The sequence below is a fragment of the Anopheles moucheti genome, chromosome 2, assembly GCF_943734755.1.
Source record: "Anopheles moucheti chromosome 2, idAnoMoucSN_F20_07, whole genome shotgun sequence".
NCBI classification, from domain to species: domain Eukaryota; kingdom Metazoa; phylum Arthropoda; class Insecta; order Diptera; family Culicidae; genus Anopheles; species Anopheles moucheti.
Window position 1 is genome coordinate 11,542,639 of NC_069140.1, and position 24,036 is coordinate 11,566,674.

The following is a 24,036-nucleotide window of genomic DNA, read 5'->3' on the forward strand; positions in this document are numbered from 1 at the left end:
TACAACAAGCCCCCCGAATGAATGTTTTATCGCTGCCATTGCGCGTTGTTGCGGATGCTGAAAGGGGCCGGCAGGCAGGGGTCTTACCAGGGGAGGCGGATCGATTTATACGAAATACCATTTGCGAAGATGTGTGATGGGAATTAGGAACGCGGGTCCGACCGTTGCCAACCGTTGGTTCGAAACGCACGAGAGCCTGATTACGTTGCTTCCTTCGTTTCTGCACTCACGCATACGCGCGTACGCTATTTCGGGTGATGACTCTCGTACGGTGGCCTACTACCGTACAGTTCATCCTATAACCGATCGAATTGGTTATTCCAAACTCCCTAACCTAATTCTCGTCAGCTCATCATCTACCGAAGACCTCCAGGGATATAGCTGAAATGACCGTGCGTTCGTGAGACGCCACACGCGCCTCACCGCCTTTCCGTTACTTTCACTATCGATAGGTCCTTGTCCGTCGAGGCGGAAAGAACAAACGCGTGAATCGCTTTCCGCAACCGTATCGTGGACATTTCATAATGGAAACCGATGAAACGTGCCCTTTTGGCCAGCGAGAGGGCGGGCGGGCGCGCGGGAGTTCGCGTCGTCCGGTGCCAGCCAAACAAAATGGAATGGATTCACCCTTATTGGATTACTGTTTCTCGGTGGCACAAAATAGCGTGACCGCCATCGAAACCGCAAACGGCCAAACGGAAACGGATTGAACCGATGAACAAGCGCGAACGATAGCCACGCTCTTGTCCGCTTGTACATAATAGAAGCAACGTTGCCTCGGTTGCTACGAACCGAACTCAATCGAATGTTTAGGTCACATCCCATTAATTTCGTGTTCGATGCCGAGTGTTGGGTAGAATGTGCGGCGCAAATCATCCTTTCATTATACCTTCTCACAAGCAACCGTCTGGCGGGAAAAGTTGCATTTTGATAGTCAGCGACTAAAATGGAAAGAAGAATCCATTAATTTATGTTCATATATGTTTTTGACAAACTCTTCCTTCCCTCGGAAAAGAGTGTGTGAAAAGAACTGTACATCATCCTATCTGGTGATAAATCCGTTGGAACATTAATCACACCCGCGTAGCACATTAATGAGAAAGCGCGCCCGCATTAGAACAATCTGCGACGCGAGCTGTGTGTCTTGGAGAAATTTAAAAGCATTTTTCAAAACGACTACATTATCTACTTACTTGGCATTACACACATCCATTTCCGGTGACGCGAAATGGAGATGACTGTGTGTGCGTCTAAAAGGACGATTCTGGATGATGAAGCCATCGTGACGAGCTCGGTGACATGATGACAGGTTACATTAACTCGTTAACTCGAAGATTTCTCGCTGTGTGTGCGAGTTGCTGGAGGAGTTTCACATTTCACTTTTCAACACTCGCGCGTACCGTTTCTCGCGACGACGATGCCATTAGTTCCAATAAACCGCCACACGCCACGACCGTCGGAGTGTCGTTTCCAGAGTACGGTATCACAGCAGGACGAACGAGACACAACGGAAGTCAATCTTCACTGCATCCACTGTGTCCAACGGTTCAGATGCTATTTTCACGAATGAAGCAACACTTTCCATACCTTCATACGTATCATCTTTCCACAAATCCGCTCTACACAGCTGCTCCTTTCACACACTTTTGGATCTACTCTGTCCGGGGGGGTAGTTTTATTTTTAAAAACCCCTCCAGTTTTAAAATCTGCTGCCATTTTGTGTTTTCCCCTGAGAATGCATTTGTGCGGATATGCCTACAAGAGCAAACAACCACCGGTGAATGTGTGTGAGCGTTGAACTGGGATTTTGTGTTTTTCACGGTCCGCGATTATCATCCTGTTGTTAGCTGTCACTAAAGCGTTTCGACAAAACACACTCCATCATACCGTGGGTTTTATGATAAATGTCTTAAAGCTACACTAAAGCCATGCACCACACCACCTTGGCTGTTTAACGTTCATCCGATGTTGGACGCTGGGGGATCTTATCGAAGAAGCTACCCGAAGAACTAAGCGCTGGAAAAACTACGCAACGATGTACAAGGATAGCTCAGCACGTCCAGCGCGTTGTTGCTGCTGGCTCCATTCCGGCATTCACGTGACGGTGATGATTATTAAGCGTTATGTGTGCAACACTGGGCAAACACGATTGAATGGGGTTTCTTTAAAAGCTTCACCTGTCTGTCACCTCCTCTACACACTATTACTGGTGGGGGGCAGGAGCCTGCCTCATTGCCGTCCATTCCATTGTTCTAATCCAGCAGCACGCACGCGCAAAACAAACGTGCGCTCACCGATAATTTCATCCACTTTCCATCTCCGTACGGCGATTCTATCGCTGCAACAGCTTAGTTGCATCGACCGGCGGATGCGTATTCTCGTGCTTGCGGATGCGTTGCGGATCGGGGTGTTGCTTATTAGACTTCTTACGCCTACGTTCACTGCTAGGAATAGTCGTCAGATTGAGCTTAGCACTAATGGGGTTGTCAACGTCACCGTGCGATGGACCGGCGTATCCAACGCCGCCGCCGCCACTTCCGGCGCGCTGATGATTGATTGAGTTTTGATGAGCGGCGACGGTATCCGCGGTGGCACTGTGGTTACCGCTAGACGCCACCGCACGAAACGGTAATGGTCCGCTGGCCGGCAACGGTCCACCGCTGCCACCGTTCGATCGCCAGCGACGCCGTCCACCGCCACCGGTGCTGATGGTACGGTGGTCGCGGTCGTCCTGCTGCGGTGTCATCATCGCCGGTGCCGAACGGGCCCGCGGGGCCCGATATCAGTGATGCTCGTTGCTGGGCATATCGTCAATGTTGCTGTCCCAGTTGAACTCCGTCACGCCGCTCCGTACGCCCAGATTGCCCAGATGCGCGAACCGGACCTCGAAGTCGTTATCTTTGGCTTTGAGTCTTTCGAATCTGTGGTGCGCCGGGACGACAAACCCCGCACAACCAACAACACCGCGCATATGGAAAAAAACGGGAAAAAAGGAAAGCAAACAGAAGAATATGTTAGTGTTGGTATGGTTTAGGCGAGCAAATCGTGGCGAAACGGGTCTCGTCCGTCCACTGGTAATGGATTGTCAACTTTCGGGGGCAGGAAGATTTGAAACCGTGTTGGGTAACACCAACAGGTTAATGCGGCTTCGTGACTTTCTGACGGGGTGCGATATCCCCATAACGGGGATGCTTTCCGTGATTTCGTAATTTATTTCTAGCTGCCACTGAATACGGGATTATGCAGCGTTAATCGATAAGCTAATGGCGTACCACAACCACTCTCTTTCTCACTTTCGGTTTCAAAAGGATATTGCCAAGTGTGCGACAAATGTTAGCCTCACATTCCCCCTGTATGGTAAATGAATGCCTTTGGCAACCTTTCGACACATTTTAAACTGTCCTTCCGTGCTCCTTTATCGAAAAGGAAGCATTAATTCTGCTCTTTATGAGTGACTGATTTTATCTCACGCCTTTTCTAGCAATCCAGCTCACTTCACACATATTTCATGCCCTAATCAAATACCAAAAGTACAACGGACCAACTTTACACAGTTTAATAAAGTGCTGCCCGTCCTTTATTACGCTGCGCTAAAAAAAAGTCATAAAATAACTTCCCCCCTTTTATCGCGATGGTCAGTTAATGCGCTTCGCTAGCTTAATCCGCCCGGAACGACGAACCCCGCCGCGGATAAGCGCCGGGCAATGCAATGAGCGAGTTACACAAAACATTTCTTACGCTTCTGCACTGCAGATCAGCAGCACAACAACGGTTGAAAGCACCCTTCCACCGGCGCCTCTTTTTCGGGCAGGTGTCGTGAACGAAAATTCCACACACACACACACGGCGATTTTGGCTTTTGGCCCTCCCCCCGGAACAGATTTACACGGCTCCGCCGAAACAGCGTGCGGGCAAAACAAATGCAACCGAAAGCCAACGGGTGGCGTGCGGTTGTCTCATAATAATTCGCTTGCTTTTTATTGCGCCAATCGTTTTGTATGCCAAGTCGTGTTTAGAGTTAATAGTCGAGTTGCGGTCGTGCCAAATATTGAGCCACACAGTTGACGGGAGGCAACACAAAAGCGTAAACACTGCAAAGCGATAAACGCACTCGGAATTACCTGCCTGCCGGGCCACAGTTTAGCACCTTTGTTTTTCGTGCAGGATTATGGTAAAGCTGGTAAACAACAACATGAAACTAATGCTGCCAAAAGAGATCCTACCGTTTGCGGGGACATTGGGGGGTGGCCGTATTGGGGCTAGCAAGAATTTATGTTTGTGTCACAACAAACACACACACACACCCTATCGTGTAACTGTCTTCGACTGTCTGTTAACTTCTTGGCCTCGATTTATGGTAAGATGCAGCTGGCGCACACGGCGACTCTTATCGCCAGTCATTTATCACACTTGAACGAGTGCAGTGAAGATTATGTTTTCTTTTTTCGGGGCGGGAGTGTGGACCTCAACAGGAATAGTTTTAACATGCTGCAGCGACGATGGGTGTTTAGCATGCCATACAAACCCACCCGGACCCGGTGATGGTGGTGTAGGTTCCGGCCATGCCGGGAAGGAAACAAAAATCAAGCCATCGAAATATGCATTCCATACCGGACCGGAACGACCGTATGATAAGTGCAGAGAACATGCACTGTTAGATAGGGCCCGGAAAGCGTGAGACGGACCGTGCAATACCTCTCCTGTACGTGTACAAGAAAGGTGCTTCCAGCTGAAGTAACAAGCGAGGAAAACTACAATTGTACAAACAGATTGCATGTCAGGATGGTATTAGAAATAGAACCGTTTTCAGTGTTCTCTTTTCTTTCACCACCAGAACCTCCATCACGTCCAAGGCAATCAAGCGGTTCCCCATACACTTTGGAGCACACTTTCAATTAATAACTGTTCCGCCCAGAACGAAAGATCCACCAGAACCCCCCCACGGGAGGAGGGAATCATTTTCCTCCCGCCTTCCCCTTTTTCGTCCTGTGCTTCGACACGGTTGGTAACCGGAAGAAAGTACAAACTGCTAAAAGAAAGTGTATCTAAAACCTGTCCGGACGGTATCGGGGACGATGGGCGGTGGTGTTGTGAGAAAGTTCTTCAGAACAGTTCCCTCTATTTGGCTGCACGCTCTACTAGCTGTTTCGTGCTACGCTAATAAACGCTCCGAAGAAGGCCGGAAGTGCCCACTTGGCCACTCTTTTACCCGACCATCGCAACACCGAAGGGGCAGGATTATAGGGTTGTACCTTTGGAACATTAGCTTCTTCGCGAACGCGTACAGCTCGAGGTCGAGCGCGTTCAGCTGGTCGATGCGGGCCCGCTGGCTCGGCGTCAGGCTGTTCATCGTCACCGTCGACACGGTGGTGTTGTGCTGCTCGAACGGTATCGCGAACCGCAGGTTGAACGTTTCCTCGAAGATGTACTGGGAAATCTTCTGGTACTCGGTCAGACCGAAGTAGGACATGGCCGCTAGGTTGCGTTTGGCGCTGGCCAACATGATGCGGTCCCGTTCCGCACCGGGCATGTACGTTTTGTTGTAGCAACCGACCAGTGCGAGGTCGGCGAGCATGCGCGTCTGCCGGTTGGCGGCCAGATTGCTTTCGCACCCGGCGAACTCATCCAGCGCCACACCATTCCAGTTGGCACCTGTGCAGGAAAAAAAACAAAGAACGAAAAATCCATTAATGATTGCAGCATTTGGGGTCACTTAAAACTACACCCTCAAACAACACTTCCATAAAGTAGTACTTCCAAACGTCTCCGGATTATGTCTCGTTTGGGGAGAGAGATGTGGGCAAGCTTTTTCTCACACGGCCATACTACACGGGTTGTCATTTGCACCAATAGTTCACCATCAACCCCATGACTTATCGGGGTGTGTTTTGTGTAAACAAGCTGTTGATACCTTTCCGCGACCCGAAAGCAAACATGAGCAGCAGCAGCGAGGTCATAACCAAACATCTCTCTGTGGGAGATGTTTTTGTTCACCCGGAGAACCCTCGATGCGGGATGCGGCATAACCAAAACAATCAAACTCTCTTAAGTACTACAATATTTGATTACACCCGGTGTCTGTATTGAGACAGCCGGTACACGGAGTCAAACATCAAGCCAAGTGAAAATCGTCGCATCTGGGCTCAACATGCATTGAGGTGGGGGAGAGTTCGGTTCATCAAGCATTTCGAACTCTCGTACAGAGCATCAAAACTACAATCAAAAACATATAAATTTCATTATCAAATACGAATGTCTGCCTTTATTATGGACATAAAATCAAAGGCCCCTGGTGGATCGCGCACGATGATGTTCTCTGTGTGATCTTCTCGTGGCAGACAATTGAATACGGTGACAATGAAGGTGATGTGTGTAGCAAAAAGAAAAAGAACATAAAGCACACATCTCTGCAATGAGCGTGTTTCAATTTGCACAAATTAATGTTGATTCGATTCTATTACGTTGCGAGAGAGCTACGCCACTCGGCACATCCAGACTGTCAGACCATAAATAAAGGATCTTCCTATGCCATGATGTTGCCACGAGTGTTTCTGACAATTTCCTCAAGTACTTTTGCATCGCACGCCTTTGTACGAAATGCGCTATAATTAATGAGCTATGCGTGTGGTTTAAAAACACAACTCACTGTTGCCACACCACAACCTGCCATCGACAGCGATCTTCTTCCGAGAGGAGGAAAGATTCCGCACAAACAGGGGCACAATCATGTTTGAAAAGACATCCAGAAGGGAGACACTCAATCAATTTAATTACATTAGAGATTCTACGTGCGAATCACTGATAACACATCCAACTAACTCACCCACAGAGGACAGATTGTGTTTTTACCGACGCGCCACAACAAGTGCAACATTTTAAGCCTTCGGTGTAGCGCAAATCTATCAACCTTTGAATAATTGTGCGCGATCTTGTCCAGCAGACCCCGCGCGTTCCCCCGTGTCCCCGTGGTTCGTAAATGTAAATATTGATAGTGAACCCGGATTGCGACGAGTGGCACCCTAGGTGCGATCGTACCGGGATATGTCCGTGACCCATCAGATTGACGACGACAAACGATAGGGTGTTGTGTGGGGCCGTTTGTTGCCACCATTCGATGCGGTTGACTACACAGATCAATTTCAAAATCGGACCGAGAATCCGGAAATCATCCGGACCGAGTGATTCAATTCTCTCCAGGCCCCACCATATGCGGGGAGGAAGAACGATTATCATAATCGTTCAATCTGATCCGTTGGCTTGTGCTAGTTAACCCCGGGCAATCCTGGCCACTTCTCATTGCATGCTTACATCTCTCGTGCAGCCAGCTAGTCAGAAACGTCACGCAGACTTGACTACAATGCCGGTGACCACCATCCAAGCGCCAATCTCAATTCGCCGCCCCATAAAGACATAAAGTACTGTTTATACTGACGTCTGTCTTTCGGGTCGTCATTGTCATCTTTTGCGTCGCCGTTTCAACGTTTCACTCCCCATCTCCCTCTCTCTCTCTCTCCCTCTGGTGTTCAAATGGAACATTTTTATGAAACCCCATAAGCATTAAATTGCAACAATATGAACATTCACCGTTGTCTATCCGGACCGCTTTTGTGTTTTTGATCCTGTGGGTATCGCGCGAAACACCTCCACGCTGACACTGACAAAAAGCTTCACCATCCGCGGTAAGGCCCCAAACCCTTCGGGGGACCCCATTTCTTGTGCATCGACCCGAACTTTAACTTTCACGGAACCACAGGGTGGCAGCACCGGATGATGTCATGTCCCGGGCGGGTTGAAGTTATTTGGATCGGGAATAGATTTTGTGGAAGGCAGCACACCCGGGGGCAGGGGAGTCTCGCCGCGGCACATCGTTGTCGGTATGCAAATTTACAATCGTTGGATATTACTTTGCACCGTGCCACGTGGCAGCGAAGAGCGAGAATGGGGGGCGAAGGGCATCAATAAAACGGGAACAACCAAGCCAAGCCTCCGGTTCCGAAAAAACACTTGGCTTCTAGTATGTGGAGGAACGTCACGGTGCCGCCACGGCATGGCTTGTTGGCTTCATTTGGTGAACATCAAACTGTGTCTAGAGGGCGCGATCTCCAAGATGCTACAACGGTGTGCTGTATGTTTGCTTTCTTGCCTTTTGCTATGTGCTTCGGGAGAAACAAAAAAAACCGTAACGGTGAGCACTTTTTGGCCACCAAGCACACCGGTGAGTCCGCGCCCGAGATGGGAAGCATCAAGCCGAGGAGAAAAACAATTATATTCGCGAACATTTCGAGGTTGGCAGCACAATACATTCGGGAGCAGCACGGGAGAAAAAAGGACACATCCAAATTGGAAACCAAACGACTACGATCGTCTTGTATTCCCCGTGTCTTCTAGGTTCATCATTCGTTCTGCCGTCGTTACCGATTTTCCTCCCAAAAAGGCAGAGTAATGAATGGGCAATACGAGAAGGAAATGGAAATTACGTGGAGCATTTCGTTTCTCCTCTTCTAAATAATTCCCCAAACACCGCATTCAAATGGTTCTGGTTTGAAGAGACAGTGAACCAACAAAAAAAGGACATCGGGACAGTTAAAAAAGAACAAAACCCGGTGGGCATCGGAGAGCATGATCAAAACGTAAAACAGGGGGGTATGTAATATAATTTCTTCCAACAGACTAAAACGTAGAAACTACCACCCAAAACTAGCGCTTTGAAAGGAGAAAACGGATGCGTTCAAACGGAAAAGAAACAAAATTCCCAATCCTGGTTGTGGTCATCATTCCATCGTGCCTAAGGACGGACTCGCTAAGAAGCGAAGCAAGACTTGACGTACAAGTTTTTACAAAGAGACATTTGCACCATTCCCGGACAAGAAGATTGTTTTTTTTTATTAATACTGCACACCAAATAAAAGGAACCGAACGGTGTGGTGTGCAGTTTAGAGAAAAGAGAAGTGATCAAAGTTTGTGCAGCGGAACAATTCCATCCAAGCAGCCTCATCATCGCCTCCTTTTCCCACCGGAAGTAATGTTGGAAAGCTTTTGTCAAACAAACGATTATAACTCAAACAAAGTGTACAATCCCCCTAGAGACTGTTCGACATTTCCCAGCAGCCGAATCAAAACTTGCTCATGGATCTTCTGTTGGGTTTTTTTTTGTTTGTTCGTACATTCCGCGGGAGTTTGTTCGAACGTGAAAATGAAATTTACTTTGTGAGAGGTTTTGTGCTCCTTTTTTGTTTCTTATTCACCGACCCCGACATGAGCCGGCGATGCGCAATAGTTAACGAGCGAATTATATCAGAACGAATTTTCATTACATTGTAACATTCTGAGCACACAACACAACTTGCGGGGGGGGAAATGTTTCGGAAAGAAAAATGTCACCCCCCTCGAACAAAAAAAAACGACAGGAAAAAAGACCTCCATCCCATCACTTTCATTTTCCAGGTCACTGGGGTTTAGAAAGGAGAAGGACTTTGTGTGATGTTCGTTAGCTCGTTCGCATGAAGCAACTCATATCGCGTATATGCCGGCCCGGCCTGTTTAAATCAAAATCTCAATATTCCATTTTTCTTTTAAGGGGGGGTTGTAAGTAAAGGGAACCCAGAAGAGTAAGATCACTTGGGGAAGGCTGTATAAATGGGGGGGGGGACACCTCTCGGAACTGGCAAACACAGCGAGACGAGAAATGTTACTCATTTTCTTTCCGGAAGCCAACAAATGAGAAGAAAAGGACCAAAATCGGTTGAGCTTCGGCGTCACTGGGGGATACACCGAATGGGAGGTGTTCCGTTTGGCACTCGCACACATGGACAAACAGCGACAACGAACTTCCACTCAGTGTGTGTGTGTGGGCATCGAAACCGTAGAAGTACGATTATTTTCTTATGCAAATAGATGCATGTTAGGGAAGATTAAAAACTTGGCCATGAATTATTCATTTCCCATCCTTTGGAGACGGACGCAAAGCGCACACAAGGCACGGGGTTTTTCGCTACTTTTTGCTTCTTCTGCTTCAATTTTTCTCTCGACGTGGACATTTGCGTTCGAAAAAAAAACCAACAACACCGAAGCATCACAAACCGCAAACGGTTTCAACACGCAAACCAAAATCAGCTCCCGCTATTTGTCCTGGTGGTGGGTAACAGCAACCTTCCTCTACCTTTATTGGACAAATCTAACCATCGTCAGTTGCCGGCTGAGGAAGTGGAGCACATTGAGAATCAACTCGGTGCGCGCATCGGGTCCTTCCGTCTTCCGGTATTATTATGAGCTGATCATATACAGCGCGCGGTTGAACAATCTTTTCCACCCACATCACTTTATTTTCACCGTTCGCTGCGCACAGTGCACGATAAGCGCGAACATGAAAACGATATTCATTTTCCATTTTCATGAGCCTGGCGCGCGATCGAAGGGCAATAGGGACACCCGCACACTCCACGGGGACAACAGAGTGCTTTCCGCGCACGAACAGAACAAGACGACACTGGGGCGGGGAGTAGGAAAAGCGCAAACCGACGACTTTGCAAATGTAAAACCGCAATCTGTAACTAAAAGATGGTTCGGGGAAAATTTGCACAAACATACACTCGCTCCCCGCTTCTGGTGGTCCCCCCAATACATACCATTGCCGAATGGAAAGAAGTTTTCCTCCAATTAAAAATAATGAGCAACGGTGTCGATTCACCAAGCAGGAGAAGATCTCGTTTTCCTCGCGTTGACGCTTTCGTACAAACAGTGGGGAGTGCGCTTTCTGCGCTTTCGCTATCTTCACTGTAGCCTGCACTTTGTTTGTAAGAGAAAAAAGGTTTTTTGGAATTGTTTTTCCCTTTGCCGGTAAGAAACAAGTATGATTTTAATTGTTTATGACGCACCCAACGTCGATAACGAAAGGGAGGGGGACAAAAAGAGAAAGAACATGTTTCGTTGTTTAGCAGATGAACACATTCAAAGCATAAGCACATGCAAGGATAACAAACATAAAATGACAGTAATATTGGAATAATCTAGAAGGAGATCCTTATTCATCTGATTACTTTACGATGATTGAAACAATCGCTTCATCAATGCGAATCCCGGGCATTGCCGGGAAATGGTTGAAATTTTGGATTAATCCTTCGCAACGGAATGATTTACAGCGCCCATTTTCAACCACGGGTTGCTTCGATTCAAGAGGCATATTTGATGAGGGCAAATAATCCACATAATCCCATTGGACGATTGGACCAAATCATTTGCATCAATCATTCATTTTCCATCATCATCGCAAATCAGAACAAATTCGTCAGCGATTGTGGCATGCTTCTTAAGCTCAACATTGAAACAGACAAGTAGTAGTGTTTAGAAAATTAGTTTAAAATTTGAATCTTAAGCTAAGCCTCACCTAAACAAGGTTACTATGTCATTAACCTTTATTATTTGAAGGTCTGAAGCGCGGTTGGGAAAATTGATTGAAATGTTGGGTTGGGGGGTCATTGTGAAGCATTGATCGATCGGTACTGATCTTCTTTAATCGATCGAAGATCGTTCTTTTGTCTCTCATCAAAAAATGTGTCTCCCATCTCCCATATGTCTTGTTCATATAGTTCCCTAATTCAACCGTTCCAAGACGCTCATCTAATGTTCCTACATTCGACCGGTACTTCGCCTCACCTTAGGACGTGCAACCTGCGTTATATGTCGTACAGCCTGTACAGCCTTTCAAGGCAATTTTACTTTGTAATTCAGGCGACCTGTGTAACATAATTTAACGAACGAAGATCATTTATTCGTTTAACAGAACTGTTGGAACTGTGCAAGTTTAGTTCAAGTGACTCGACTGTCGTGAAGTCGAGTGTAGTGAATTAATGTACTTCACTCTTCGCTTTACCTAATATCTGTTCGTAGTCATATGCTGTTTTATATTAGACTTACTAATATTAGTTCTATATTCAATTCCTAGCTGTGTTGGTGAGATACAATAAACGAATTTCATTGTACTAGAGCGACCCCCGATGCTCAATATCGCAGGAACACCCAGAACAAACAAGGTACGATCATTAAATTGTTCCGGAGTTATGAAGGACAATTAAAATGATTAACAGTCAATGATTCTCGTCGTCTTGAAAGGCAAAGATCCATTGCTTCCTTCATTTAAAATTGCTTTTTCAAATATTTTGGACACAATTGTAACGAAATAATAAATTCAATCATGATACATCACTGAAAAATCAACGAAAAGATCGATATGGAATTGCCAAGCGCAAGAAAATTCTTCATCGGATAAATATACTATGATCACGTCCCGTTGCCAAGAAGTTTCACTGTCCGTTGCCTCGGTGCTGCTGCACACAACCGATGAACATCGTGCACACTCAGCCCTCCCCACGAGATAATCCAAATTGCTGGCCCCCTTCGTGGAATGGTAGTGTCCAGTTGGCGAATAAATTTATATCCCTGCCGCTGCTGGCTACCTTCGGCGAGCATTCCTCACTTTTAAGGACAATAATGGTCACGCCATGGCAACACACACACACACACGCAATACTTCGCCGCGTGATGATGATGCACCGGAAAACGGTTCCGGTAAATTTGGTTCCTTGAGATGTGCGCGCACAGGAAAATCACACAACCGCAACAACGCGGCCCAATCGAGTTTCGAGTGGTGGACGATGGTTCTACAATAAAACCGCCATGATTTCGGTTTTATTTCCATCGTTCAATCGGGGGTGCCCCCGGGTTTTGGTGGGCAGCGAGGGCAGCGAAATAGTGCTGCTGCGAGGGCAAGATAACATAAAACTGATACGGAGAAAGAATTGGTGTTGCGGGTTATATTATTCGGTAGATTGGGGTATCGTTTGGCGTTTCGTGACTATAGGAGGGAAAGCAATTTTCCGTTTTCACCATTTTCCCGTTTCCGGATATTGCCGAAAGAACGAACGAGTCCAAACTATGTACAGAGACGGCCACATGTTGGCACCTCGCATGTTCGATCCCCTTCTTGAATGGTGAAAACTCCGGAAGAATGTCAACTCTACGCTAAAAGATTTTCCATGTATAACTTAACCTTTTGCTATCTCGGGGAATCCCGTATTTGACAATTTATTTTGGGCGATAGTATTGTTTAGCAGTGGAAATGTAAAAAGAAGTTCCATCTGCTGCTACATAGCTGTATTTGTAGGAAAATTTATTCAAAAGGGTAAATAGATAACCCAAGAACGGAATGAACGATTCGTTAAATGGTTCAACTGTAACAAGATAAGCATAAGATGCTTCATATCGCAAGGATACTTTTTTAAAGCTTTTGTTGCCAAAAGTCAAGGGATTAAAAAGTATTATTTTTCACAATGGGTTTGCTACTACAATTTCTCTATTTTATTTTATTTTATTTTTTGTAAACAGCACTGCAAACTCAATTCGACCACATCAAACAGCGAGACGTGTCAGTAAGGAAACAATAAAAAGGAATTGAAGCTGTGAAGGCAAAAAAGGAGGATGCTTGAGTGAGGGGGGGGGGGGGGACCTGGAAGGCTAGCGCGCTCGAGCCACGAAGAATCCTGGCCTTCCAAGAACAACGGGAAACCGGTGAGTGCACTCGAGAGAACCGAAGTTTCGGAACGGACAACGGAACAACGAACCGACGAATAAATCCAGCTGCTTCAATCGAGAACGAGAAAAGCTGACAAACCGACCGACCGATTCTAGAGTACTGATCGAAACGGAAAAAGAGGTGGAAAAAGAAAGGAGTGCGCCGTTTTCGCTATTCATCTATTTCAGTTCCGAGAGCAGAATAAACGAAATCAAATTCATCTGAGTGGGGCTCTGTGTGTGTGCGTCTGTGCAGGAGTAGAAAGGGGGTGGTAATCCTCTAGGGGGTGCTTTACCAGTGCCACGGTTGTCCTTCGTAGAACAAACTCCGCTTGATTTGGATAGCAACAGCGCGCTCTGACGGTGGCTGTGTTGACTAGCTGCTTCATTTGGCTGTGTATTTGTTAACTATGGCGGGCTCCACCACTTTGCATGATCTGCACATATAAATCTTTCAGCCGTGCGCTTACATTCGCCCATGTACATGTGCAGGAAGGAAGGTGAGGAAAAACGGTATAGAAGAAACAGGCATCTCCAAAACCCGGCGCGTACCATATAACTGAATATCTTTATTTTTGCCCCCCCCGCACATCCTCGAGCAATCGGAACAAACCCCCGAAAGGGAAATAAACGTAAAGGCAACGAAAACGGATAATTCAACTCCAGGGGAAAAGAAGGACACCAAACGTGTATCTGAAATTTCCTCGTCTATAAGCACAATCTACAGTGAGATTTGGACAAAGCAATACTGCGGTGAAAGGTTTTGCTTACAACACCGTGCTGTTGGTGGCTGGCTGCATTCACAACGGCTAGAGAGTCCTTGATCGTACAACTCTCTACCTAAAGGTTTCCTCTACTTAAAGAAAAACAGGTTTCCCATGTACTTTAAAAGACAGAAAAAACACCTGAGAGAACGTCTACAAAATATGTCTTAATGCTAAGGTCCGAAGAACTACGCGGGAACGTCCTTATATGATAAATTTGGATTAGTCCTAGCTAGGCGATCATTATTGATAGGTGAGTGGAATAATATCCTTCCAATGTCCAATTTGGAGCATCTTCATTTCGAACTAACAAGTTTCCACCTGCTTTGGATAAAGTTCGATGGCTCTGAGGTCCTGCAACGTGTACTGCAACTATTACTGTAGTACGCCGTTTCAGCTATTTTGATCAGGAAGTGATCACCAGTGATCACCGATCCCCTAAGAGGAAGTTAGGGAGACAATAAGTTCAGTGGTTTCTCAGTATCATGAAGTAGTTGCTGAGGCTGTCTATTGTCCGATCAGTTATATCGATTCCTTTTTCCTAGTATAATGTATGGCTTGAGGCCAGTAGGGACGCAGGCGATGACACTCTTCAGTTATTGGCTCGTAAATCTCCAACAATCTATTCTGGTTAGCAATTGCTACGCAGGAAGGATATATCCACACTAGGTTATACCCTCCAAAAGGAATTCCTCAAAAAGAACTGTATAAACGGCTTCATACAACGGTCTTTGATGTAAATAGACCTAGGATTAACCCAGAATCTTGTTTGGTTTCACAGTTCATCTAAAAGAAAATGAAGAATCGAATGCAATATTAGTTACACACTGGAAAAGGAAAACTTCAAACCGACGCACTTGATGCGTGAATTCAAATAAACTCAATACACATAATCCACCGACATATCATGCATGAACGGATGAAAGCCCAATACCCACAACAGGCGGCACAGAAACTAACGCCGTTATGCTGTGGTTTCCCAAAACTGACCCAAACCCCGACGACACACGCTGTAATTGTTTCGTGTTTCGTCCTACGGAGAGATACTTTCTCGTGCCTTGGCACTTTCATTGTTATATTGAAATTTTCCCCGTAGCTTTCCGCCCTCCGGAGACGACCGGAACTCTGGCGGGAGTCAACATCTACCGATTTTTTGACCGCCTTGACCGCCATCCCCGGCCAAAACATTTCTCTCGTGGTCACCAAATGGCCCAACCCAGTTGAAAGTTCGAAAGGAAATGAACGATCGAGGTTACTACACACTGCTGCGAGTGTAGTGGATGAATATGTCCGTTTTGCTTTTTGCACGATTGACCCGGGATGCTGATAAAGGAAGGTGGTGAATTTCGATTGAGCTCGAGAGCAAAAAAAGAAAAACACCCACCAAATCCAATCCCAAAAACCATTCGGTGGTGGCAAACTGTCGGCAACCCGAGAACTCCATCTCCACAAATCGCTTCCGGCGACAAACGGGAAAGGATTTCTTTTTTGATCATTCTATTTGTGAATAAAAAAAAGGGGGGGAAAACAGTTTTACGAGATAAGAAGAAAAAAAAACGCTACCGCAAACCTTTTCAATACTGTGAAAAGTGATGCAAAATAAGGAAAAGTTGCGCAACACCGGGGGGTTGAGATTTTTTTCTTTCTTCCTTCTTCAACACACCACGTCCTCTTAAACCGTTAAATCCAAACAACAATAAAAGAAAACTACGCAAAAGCTTCCTGTGCAAATGCAAATTGCTGCTCGCTAAATCCGGAAAAAGGATCTTTACGAGAAACGGAAATTCAAATTATCTTATCCTCCCCGTCCCCTTTCTCTATCGATGATTAATTCTTGTATTTTTGCGATCGAATTCTTTACCGCGTCTCCACAAATCCCCGAGTGGCGCTTTAGGCTACTGTGCATTGACATACACCATATTACAGTGATCAATTTCCCTTGGCTGGAAGCGTTTCCCATCATCGAACAACTAAATTGTCTTTGCGGAAAAGCGATGGTGATGGCTCGGTTTAAAATAGATGGAAAACAACAAACAGACAAGCTCGCACAGCAATGTTCCACAGGTTAACTGCGACGACCGGTGCAATAATCGTACTTTGAATTTGTGCAGGACCTGGTTGCACTAAAAAATAAAATCTAAAACAATCGCTACACTTGCTCATCGGAGCGTTCCAGGTAGCTACTTCCATATCCAACAGAGCGCGAACCATTCTTCCACCCACCCGGCCAGCACACAAATTGATGACGACGATAGTTGACTATTTTTATCCAATAAAAAGTCGTTCTATCAAATCCTCGCAGATGCAAAAACAGAGGTAATACCAAAAAAAAACGGCACCAAACACAATCGGGGGCCGCTTTTCTCCGACCGTAACAGAGCAAGGAACAGCAGGGAACATCTCGAAACAGGTGAAACTTTTCCCCCTATTTCCTCCTGGTTGGTTCGTTCAAGGCTGCGGTCCGGTTCGTTGCAACAAACTAGGACAGCTTTGGGAAATTGGTTGGGAAAAAGCAATGGAAAAACATGCTAGAGTTTTCCCACACACACACACACCGTTCGTTGGCGTTGGTTTTTGTTTGTTTGTGCTGTTTTATTACTCCATTTTCACTCGCGACGATTCGCGCTAACGATCCCCCAGAAGTGAAAGGTGAACGCCGAACGGTTGAACTTCATTATCCTGACAAAAAGAAGAGAGAGAGAGCGTGAAAAAAAAACTCAAAACCAATAGCTTTCGCTACCCATCTCCCCCGGATGGACACTCTGGTCTCCCTCTCTGGGCTGGTGGATTTTTAGCCCTTACCGGAAACTATTTCCTGACGTTCCTTCCTTCTGCTTGTACGCCGCTGATTATGATGAAGGGAAGCACAATTTCGTGCCCCAATTCCCTTACTAGCGAATAGGATAAAAAACGGTGATATAATAACAGCATCAATGGTGCACACGCTTTCTAGTGCCGGCCGGAAATGCAAAGACGTGCAATATACCGCGCTATTGTGGTGTTCGCTCGTGCTGGTGCAAATGTTCTTTGGAGTCTCCCATTGCAGCAATGCTATAAATGATTGGAATGGTGAAAATATTGCTTATGTTGTATAGGATTGCAGCTCGAGATGCCACTATTGCCCTAACAAAAAATTGCCACCCTGAAGGCACTTCATTAACCTATTCTAGGTGTGAAAATATGGTGTGAAGTTGAGCTCGAAGCTGTTAACCTATTCACCTGAGTATGGCATCTTAATTAAACTCCAGTTTTAAGTGCCCTCGCTTTAAATCTTACGCTCTCGAACTAATTCAATTGTACCGGCGTAATAAACAAAGGTGATTAATTAATTAAATACATGTTTTGTACTTCTCCAGAAACGACGAGGACAATGTTGCAGTAATCAGTTACATGAAAATCATGTCTCGCGATACAGAGAGCGCCATTGAATCAATATCATGGAAGATCCTTTGTAGCGCCACATAACAACCCAAAGATTCTAACTAATCATGTCCTCTCTTTTTTGTTGGCCTCAGAAACATACACTACCAACAGTCGTGTTTGGCGATAAACGCCATCCCCACCATCACATCAAAACCAGTGTCAGGCAACATTCATTTGATGTTCGAATAAATTAGTTCAGTGTTCAAACAGCACGGCCCAGCCGGCCGGATAAATCAAACATTATAAATATACGTTTGCAGGCTTCAATAGAGAGTACTTCTCATTTTTGCCATTCAAACTAAAACACACTCGCTTGATTAAATGCAAACATTTTGTTTGTACGTGTATGCTACGGCTTTCACGGAGAGATGTGATCATCCTCGCGATATTCTCTGTTTGTTTTATAGATTTTTTCCTTCAAATTTAAACAGCTAAAACTTACGCATTTCTGCTGTATGATTTACGGCATTTTTGCACACATTGGAGAGAGAGGTAGCATAAAAAAATATGGACATCAGCTTTGGATTGAATTAATCCGCATGATTAATGCGGACCACACCTAACGGTTCCTACCAAATCACGTGTAATTCTTTCTGGCACATCGGCAATCCTCTTAATTCAATTCCAAAAATCCGCCCCCTGCTTTCAATTGCAAACACGTTCGCATCTGTGTTTATCTATTTAATATATCTGCCACTTTATAGAACCATTTGTTTTCAAGCAACAGATGAGTATTAGTGGATCATCAATTTTTTAAACCGATTCGTGTACATTCGTGCTTTGTTTCCTGCCTCGTTTGGGAACATTGGTGCCACGAAAAAATGCAAATTGTTATTTATACAAACTCACTAGAATTTTGATGACCTTACAAAAACAACGGCCAACAGAACCGAAAGCCAGAACGGAATGCAAAATGCAACACACATGCAAGCAATGCGTGGTCCTTTTTTCCTGTCTCGTCCCACATGAACCCGTCTCTCGTCGTCGTCCATTTTGAACGACAGTATGTGAATACTAATTGCCACCAGTGCCCTAAGTGGACGAACTATCCAAACGACGACAAAAGATCCACGGTGCAGGTTACAAAGTTTTGGCACATATTTACACAGCCGCAGCCCTGTTACAGACAACACACACGTACTAAATAACTATTTTCCAGTTCACCCATTTGCGGCACATCACAAATATCTTGCCCCGAGAACTTGTTCATCGTTCCTGTCGATGGTTGCCAAGTGTGTTAATGGATCTGCACGCACACGCACTAAGGGACTTCGCCTAAATCCACACCACACACCACGGCACATGTTCGATAAAACTATTTTTATAATCCTTTGACCTCCTCCCATCGGATCACTGCCGTGCCGAATGTGATGATCCTCGAATGGATCTACGTCGGAAGACCGTGAGGACCTCGTTCCGTTTCAATTATGGTGGTTTTCAAGCTTTACACTTCAAATTGGTATCCCGAAGCACGTCCAGCTGCGCATCCCGAGGTTGCTGGTTGTCGATGCGCAACAAATGACGGTCCCTGCCATCAACATGCTTCCCCATCCCTTCCTGGTTTCTGGCTCTGACGCAACCCCACAGTCTGCCCCACGAAATCTTTTTCTTGCCCGAAAAACTCAGTGCTTGTAGATTTAAACACATTCCGTCCTTCCCTGTTTCCGGAGCACCCAACCGAAGGGAACGGGAAGGACATCCTCACCACGGACGATTCCATGGGTCGATGAGGGCACATCTCGAACAGAGCATACACTATGATGTCCGTGTTTTTCGTAAATTCACCCCACGTCCTTCTAATTACAATGCAAGACACGACTACGATCCACAAACAGTGGCGAATATGCTCGCGGTGACCCGATGGCGGAGTTTCGTCTGCTTGCACACAACGCGAGTCGGATGTACACAAATTGTTGGAATGATGGCGCGAGTTCCCCACACCCGTGGAAAAGTCCTTGTGTGCATTACTATGCACGCCGGGAACAAATCCGTACAGGCAGCACGATTTGGCCCCGGGAATGCATATGTTCGGGATGGAAGCGCATATTTTGCATCAATGTCCGATGTAGCTTTAAGCTTTCCATTGATCGTAACGGCACGTTCTGTTCTGGCGCACGCGAAGGCGGCACACAACCCAAAAGAACGTACGAACGATAACATTGCAACAAAACGTTAAGTTGATACTTAAAAATCTAAAAAACTCAAAACAGTGGAGAAACATTAACGATAGACACGGGGTAAATTTAAAACAAAACAACCACGGATTCCCCATTATTCCCCAAGTTCCGGTGCTCATTTCCACATACTCACCATTGTAACAGGGCGGAAGCTCGTCGGACGTTGCGTGCCGCCCCAGGCACCAATGGCGGGCATTTTTCCACGTGGCACCGCGCTGCACGTGCCGGAACTCGGACAGGTAGCGCGCGATCGGTTCGCGCAGTAACGTGATGTAGAAGTAGCGTCGTTTCGCCGTTTCGCCCTCGTTCTTGTCCAGCTCCTGATCGACGCACCCGGTCAGTTCGGTCCAGTCCGCGTGCAGACCACACTTCCAGCCGGTGGAGTAGCGCGAAAATAGCCAGTTCTCGTTCCGGTGCGGTCGGAAGCAGTAGCAGCGTTTCTTTTTCCGCTGGCAAGTGCACGGGCGCTGGAAGGAGGAAGAGAATGGAAAAGATTTAATTGAGTGTTATTGGGCTATTATTAGCGTGCAGCAGGAGGGTTTAGATTAACTATTTCACCTTAAATGATTTGTCTTCACAACTACCTATTACGGCAATCAAAAGGAAAAATTGACATGGCGCCTGAAAATATGGAATCCTTAAGGTCTTTAAAGTCTAACAGCACAGACATTCTTAATAAGCTTTGTTCAAATTGACACATTCCATTAATGTGTTTACTAAACGGCCGTTACTATACGAATGTCGACATTGATCGACTTAAATGAGCTCTCAGAAAAGAACATAAATGTATAAACTAGGTTTATGTCTAAGTATTTGATGGGAACTACTGAAAATCATTCATTCAGAGTAAAAGCGCACGTTTGTAACTTCTTTATAGAAGAATTATGATATTGGTTATTCATTAAAACAGATAATGGGTAGAAAGCAAAAACTTACCCTTGCATTCCCATGCAAAACGAAACTTCATCTCGCTACTTGTTTACATATTGGAAAGATACACGAGATAAACATCACGGAACGAAAGCGTGTGAAGGTATCACCATGCTTCCCCCAAAAAAAAACATAATAAACCCCGAACGAACCCCATAAAGCAATCCATCCCACAGATCTCCGGATGCGGTTTGTCGATAGAATTTGTTATCTGCACCTTTTTCTACCGCGCCGTTGTGGTTGGAAGCCCGCATCACATACAACACCGGCTGAAAACTGCGGCTATAGGTTTGCTGCATCGACAGAAAAGATTCATCTACCGAACCATACCCCGAACGGCGACGGGTTGGCATAGGTTGTTTGCGAATACTACTGTGAACGTACCACCACCACAACCAGTACAACATAAGACCTCAAAGGGCAGAACGACATGGGGACGTGAAGGAAGATGCGCTGCGGAATGTTGGGCATTTATTTACATTTCACCCTGACCACACCGCGCATTTCGTCACCCAGCGATCGTCCTGTCCCGGGGGTGCAAGGAGATCAAGACAGCACACACCATCGCCGCAAGCCAGGTCGTTTCGTTTTAGGCATCTTAAGTTTATTTAAATTCATTCATCTCCGCGTTTGGAGTTTTCCTCCGTCGTTCGCTAGCTTCCGGCGCGCACCGAGATACGCCGTGTCCGCGAGAGGGACGAACAAATTTGAATTAACAATAAGTGCATAATTTCATTGCTTTATTGCGCGCGCGTTTGTTTGGTTCCCCATGGTGCGCTTCCTTGGTGCATCTTCCCTGCAGCTACTTCGGCACCCAACGGACCGATCGTTTGGCCGACCGACGACAGCTGGGAATGGGTTTCGGTGAAAAGATAGTCACGAGATGTTTACGTACGATAGCAGCGGTACGAAGCAGAGAACAACACAGCGGTATTGCTGAGGTACACCGTACAGATCACACAGATCAAATGGAAACATTGAACACAATATTTATGGGGACCGGTCTAAGAATGCAGCATATGATCGGACAATTACGATTACTCACACCGGAGATGGAACGGAACCAGATATTCCAAACATTTCAAGAAAATGTTTTCGTACAGTAGAGAAACACCAGCGCAACCATAAACAGCAGCAGCACAAACCATATCTATTGGGCCTTAGAGATTCATTGAAGTAGTAGCACAATATTTACACTTTATTGCACTTTTCCCTTTAGAACGGTTCCATAATGCATCCCCCCTCTCCCTTAGGGAAAAAGGAAGGGAAAGCACACAAAACAAAATAAACGGACACTTCACGTCCATACGAAAGATCATTCTTTCCGTTTTCCATTTACAGACACAAGCCACTGCACACTTTAGCTAGGGCTTTTGTTTACGTAGCACAATTATGGTTTTCCCATTCAAACCCTTTTTACTCTACGCATTCTCGCGTCCCTGGCGCGCTATTCATTTGGTATGGTGGTGGTAACCTTTCAAATGCCAAGAAGCAACATTTAAATCATCATGTCAGAGATTTATCACAAATAAAATCCGCCCGGACACTATACAGCCAGTGGTCAGATAATGGTCAGTGATTCGGGGAATGTACGCAGAGTTCTCTTGGGTGCCATCATAAATGCAACTGCAGGCACAGACCCTCCCTACACACACACACACACACACACACACACGAACGTCCAGTAAACGCACGGGCCATTTGGCAAACGGATTTCTATCCGGATTGGGTGGGCCTCGTTTATGTTTCTCTCCATTCCATGCAACTCGCATTCGAACTCAACCGGTTCGGGTCAATGGATCGTAACGTACATTTATATATATATCCGGCGATAAGCTGCCACCGTCCATTTCCACACGCCCTTCCTCTTCACATTCATCTTCGCGACCGTGACAGAAACGCACCGAGATATGGAATTAATATTCCAAAAAAGAAACATACATTAAAAATGACAACATCCGTTCGTGCGAGGTTCGTGTCGCCCGGTAGGCCACGCACTCACCGGTCACGACATAAACGACGCTGACAACTGCGCTTGCAGAAGGAAGCTCAGGCTCATCACGCTCGACGGTGCATGTGCTGCCCCGCGTATTACTGCTGTGCGAGCAGTAAACCCAACCGCACATCACGTCAATCAGGGAAGATGTACCGATATATGCGGACCAATCCGAAAGAACTACTGACGCCGCTGAGCTGAGAAAACCCCGGGCTTAGTGTGGAGTACATACGGTTAAGCTTATCGAAAGGTGAAATCTTTCAAACCGGCACCGTTGTGCGTATGATGCGAGCAGTTTTGTTTTCGACGCGGGAAAGAAATGAGTTCTACCCCCCTTTCCGATGCTGCACGTTGAGAATAAGATTATGACGCACAAACCATCACCGCTAACGACGGCCTTGACGAGCAGTTTCCGAGATGAAGTTATTTTGATAAAAACTTCAAAACCATACAAACCCTCCCACCCTCCCGGTAGCGGTTAGAGATGGGAATCTAAAATTTGGGTAAAACTACCCACAAAATGCCTTCCGAGAGCTGATTTAGAGTTGCCTTCGTCACACGACGCAAACCACGGGACTTAGAGAAGTGAGGTTGCCAGCACGGAGGAGCGCAAGAGAGATGTCTGTTTTGGCGGAACAAACACAAAAGTTAATTTAGATTGACTTGATTTTTCAACCTCCGTTGTCAAGATTGCTGCATGCAGTGGCAGAACTTTCTTCATTTTGCAACCGAGAAAACGAAACGGAGAGAATAAACGATCCCAGGAGCTCCCGTTTGTACGCTTACTTTCCCTTTCCCCCCAAAAGCCGGAAGAGAAACAGGTTGACAAGCTTTATCGGAATTATCGTAAGCAACCGCCACCCGCTGGGGGACTGTGTTGGTAAAGGTGACACATGCAAGCGTACCCGAGACCTCCTACGGTGCGAAACAGCGAAACTTTGGATTCATATAGCTCCGAAGCTCTGTTGCGAGTTAGGAACGATATTCCCAGGTATATATTACCCACCGAGGGCGACAAACTTCCAATTTTCTACACTCCAACCGTACGGTAATCTGGTGTGTCACGTTGCATGCGGAAACTTCAGCTTGAATAACATAGCGCGCCAGCTGTATGATGAGAAAGATATGCTAAGAATACGGTGCGTACAGCTCCGAGATTTGAATGGGAGACACAACCGCA

The 24,036-nt window shown here is 46.1% G+C and overlaps 1 protein-coding gene across 1 annotated transcript in view; it reads right to left on the reverse strand.

The window, feature by feature from the left end:
• Positions 1–24,036, reverse strand: part of LOC128310513 (heparan-sulfate 6-O-sulfotransferase 3-B) — a 77,540-nt gene that overhangs the window by 33,348 nt on the left and 20,156 nt on the right. Inside the window, exons 3-5 of the mRNA XM_053047168.1 lie at positions 20,064–20,397; positions 5,253–5,652; positions 1,194–2,921 (exon numbers count right to left, since the gene is read on the reverse strand). Of these exons, the coding sequence (XP_052903128.1) occupies positions 2,783–2,921; positions 5,253–5,652; positions 20,064–20,397 (873 nt within the window). The 3' untranslated portion in view covers positions 1,194–2,782. The remainder of the gene's footprint in view (positions 1–1,193; positions 2,922–5,252; positions 5,653–20,063; positions 20,398–24,036) is intronic.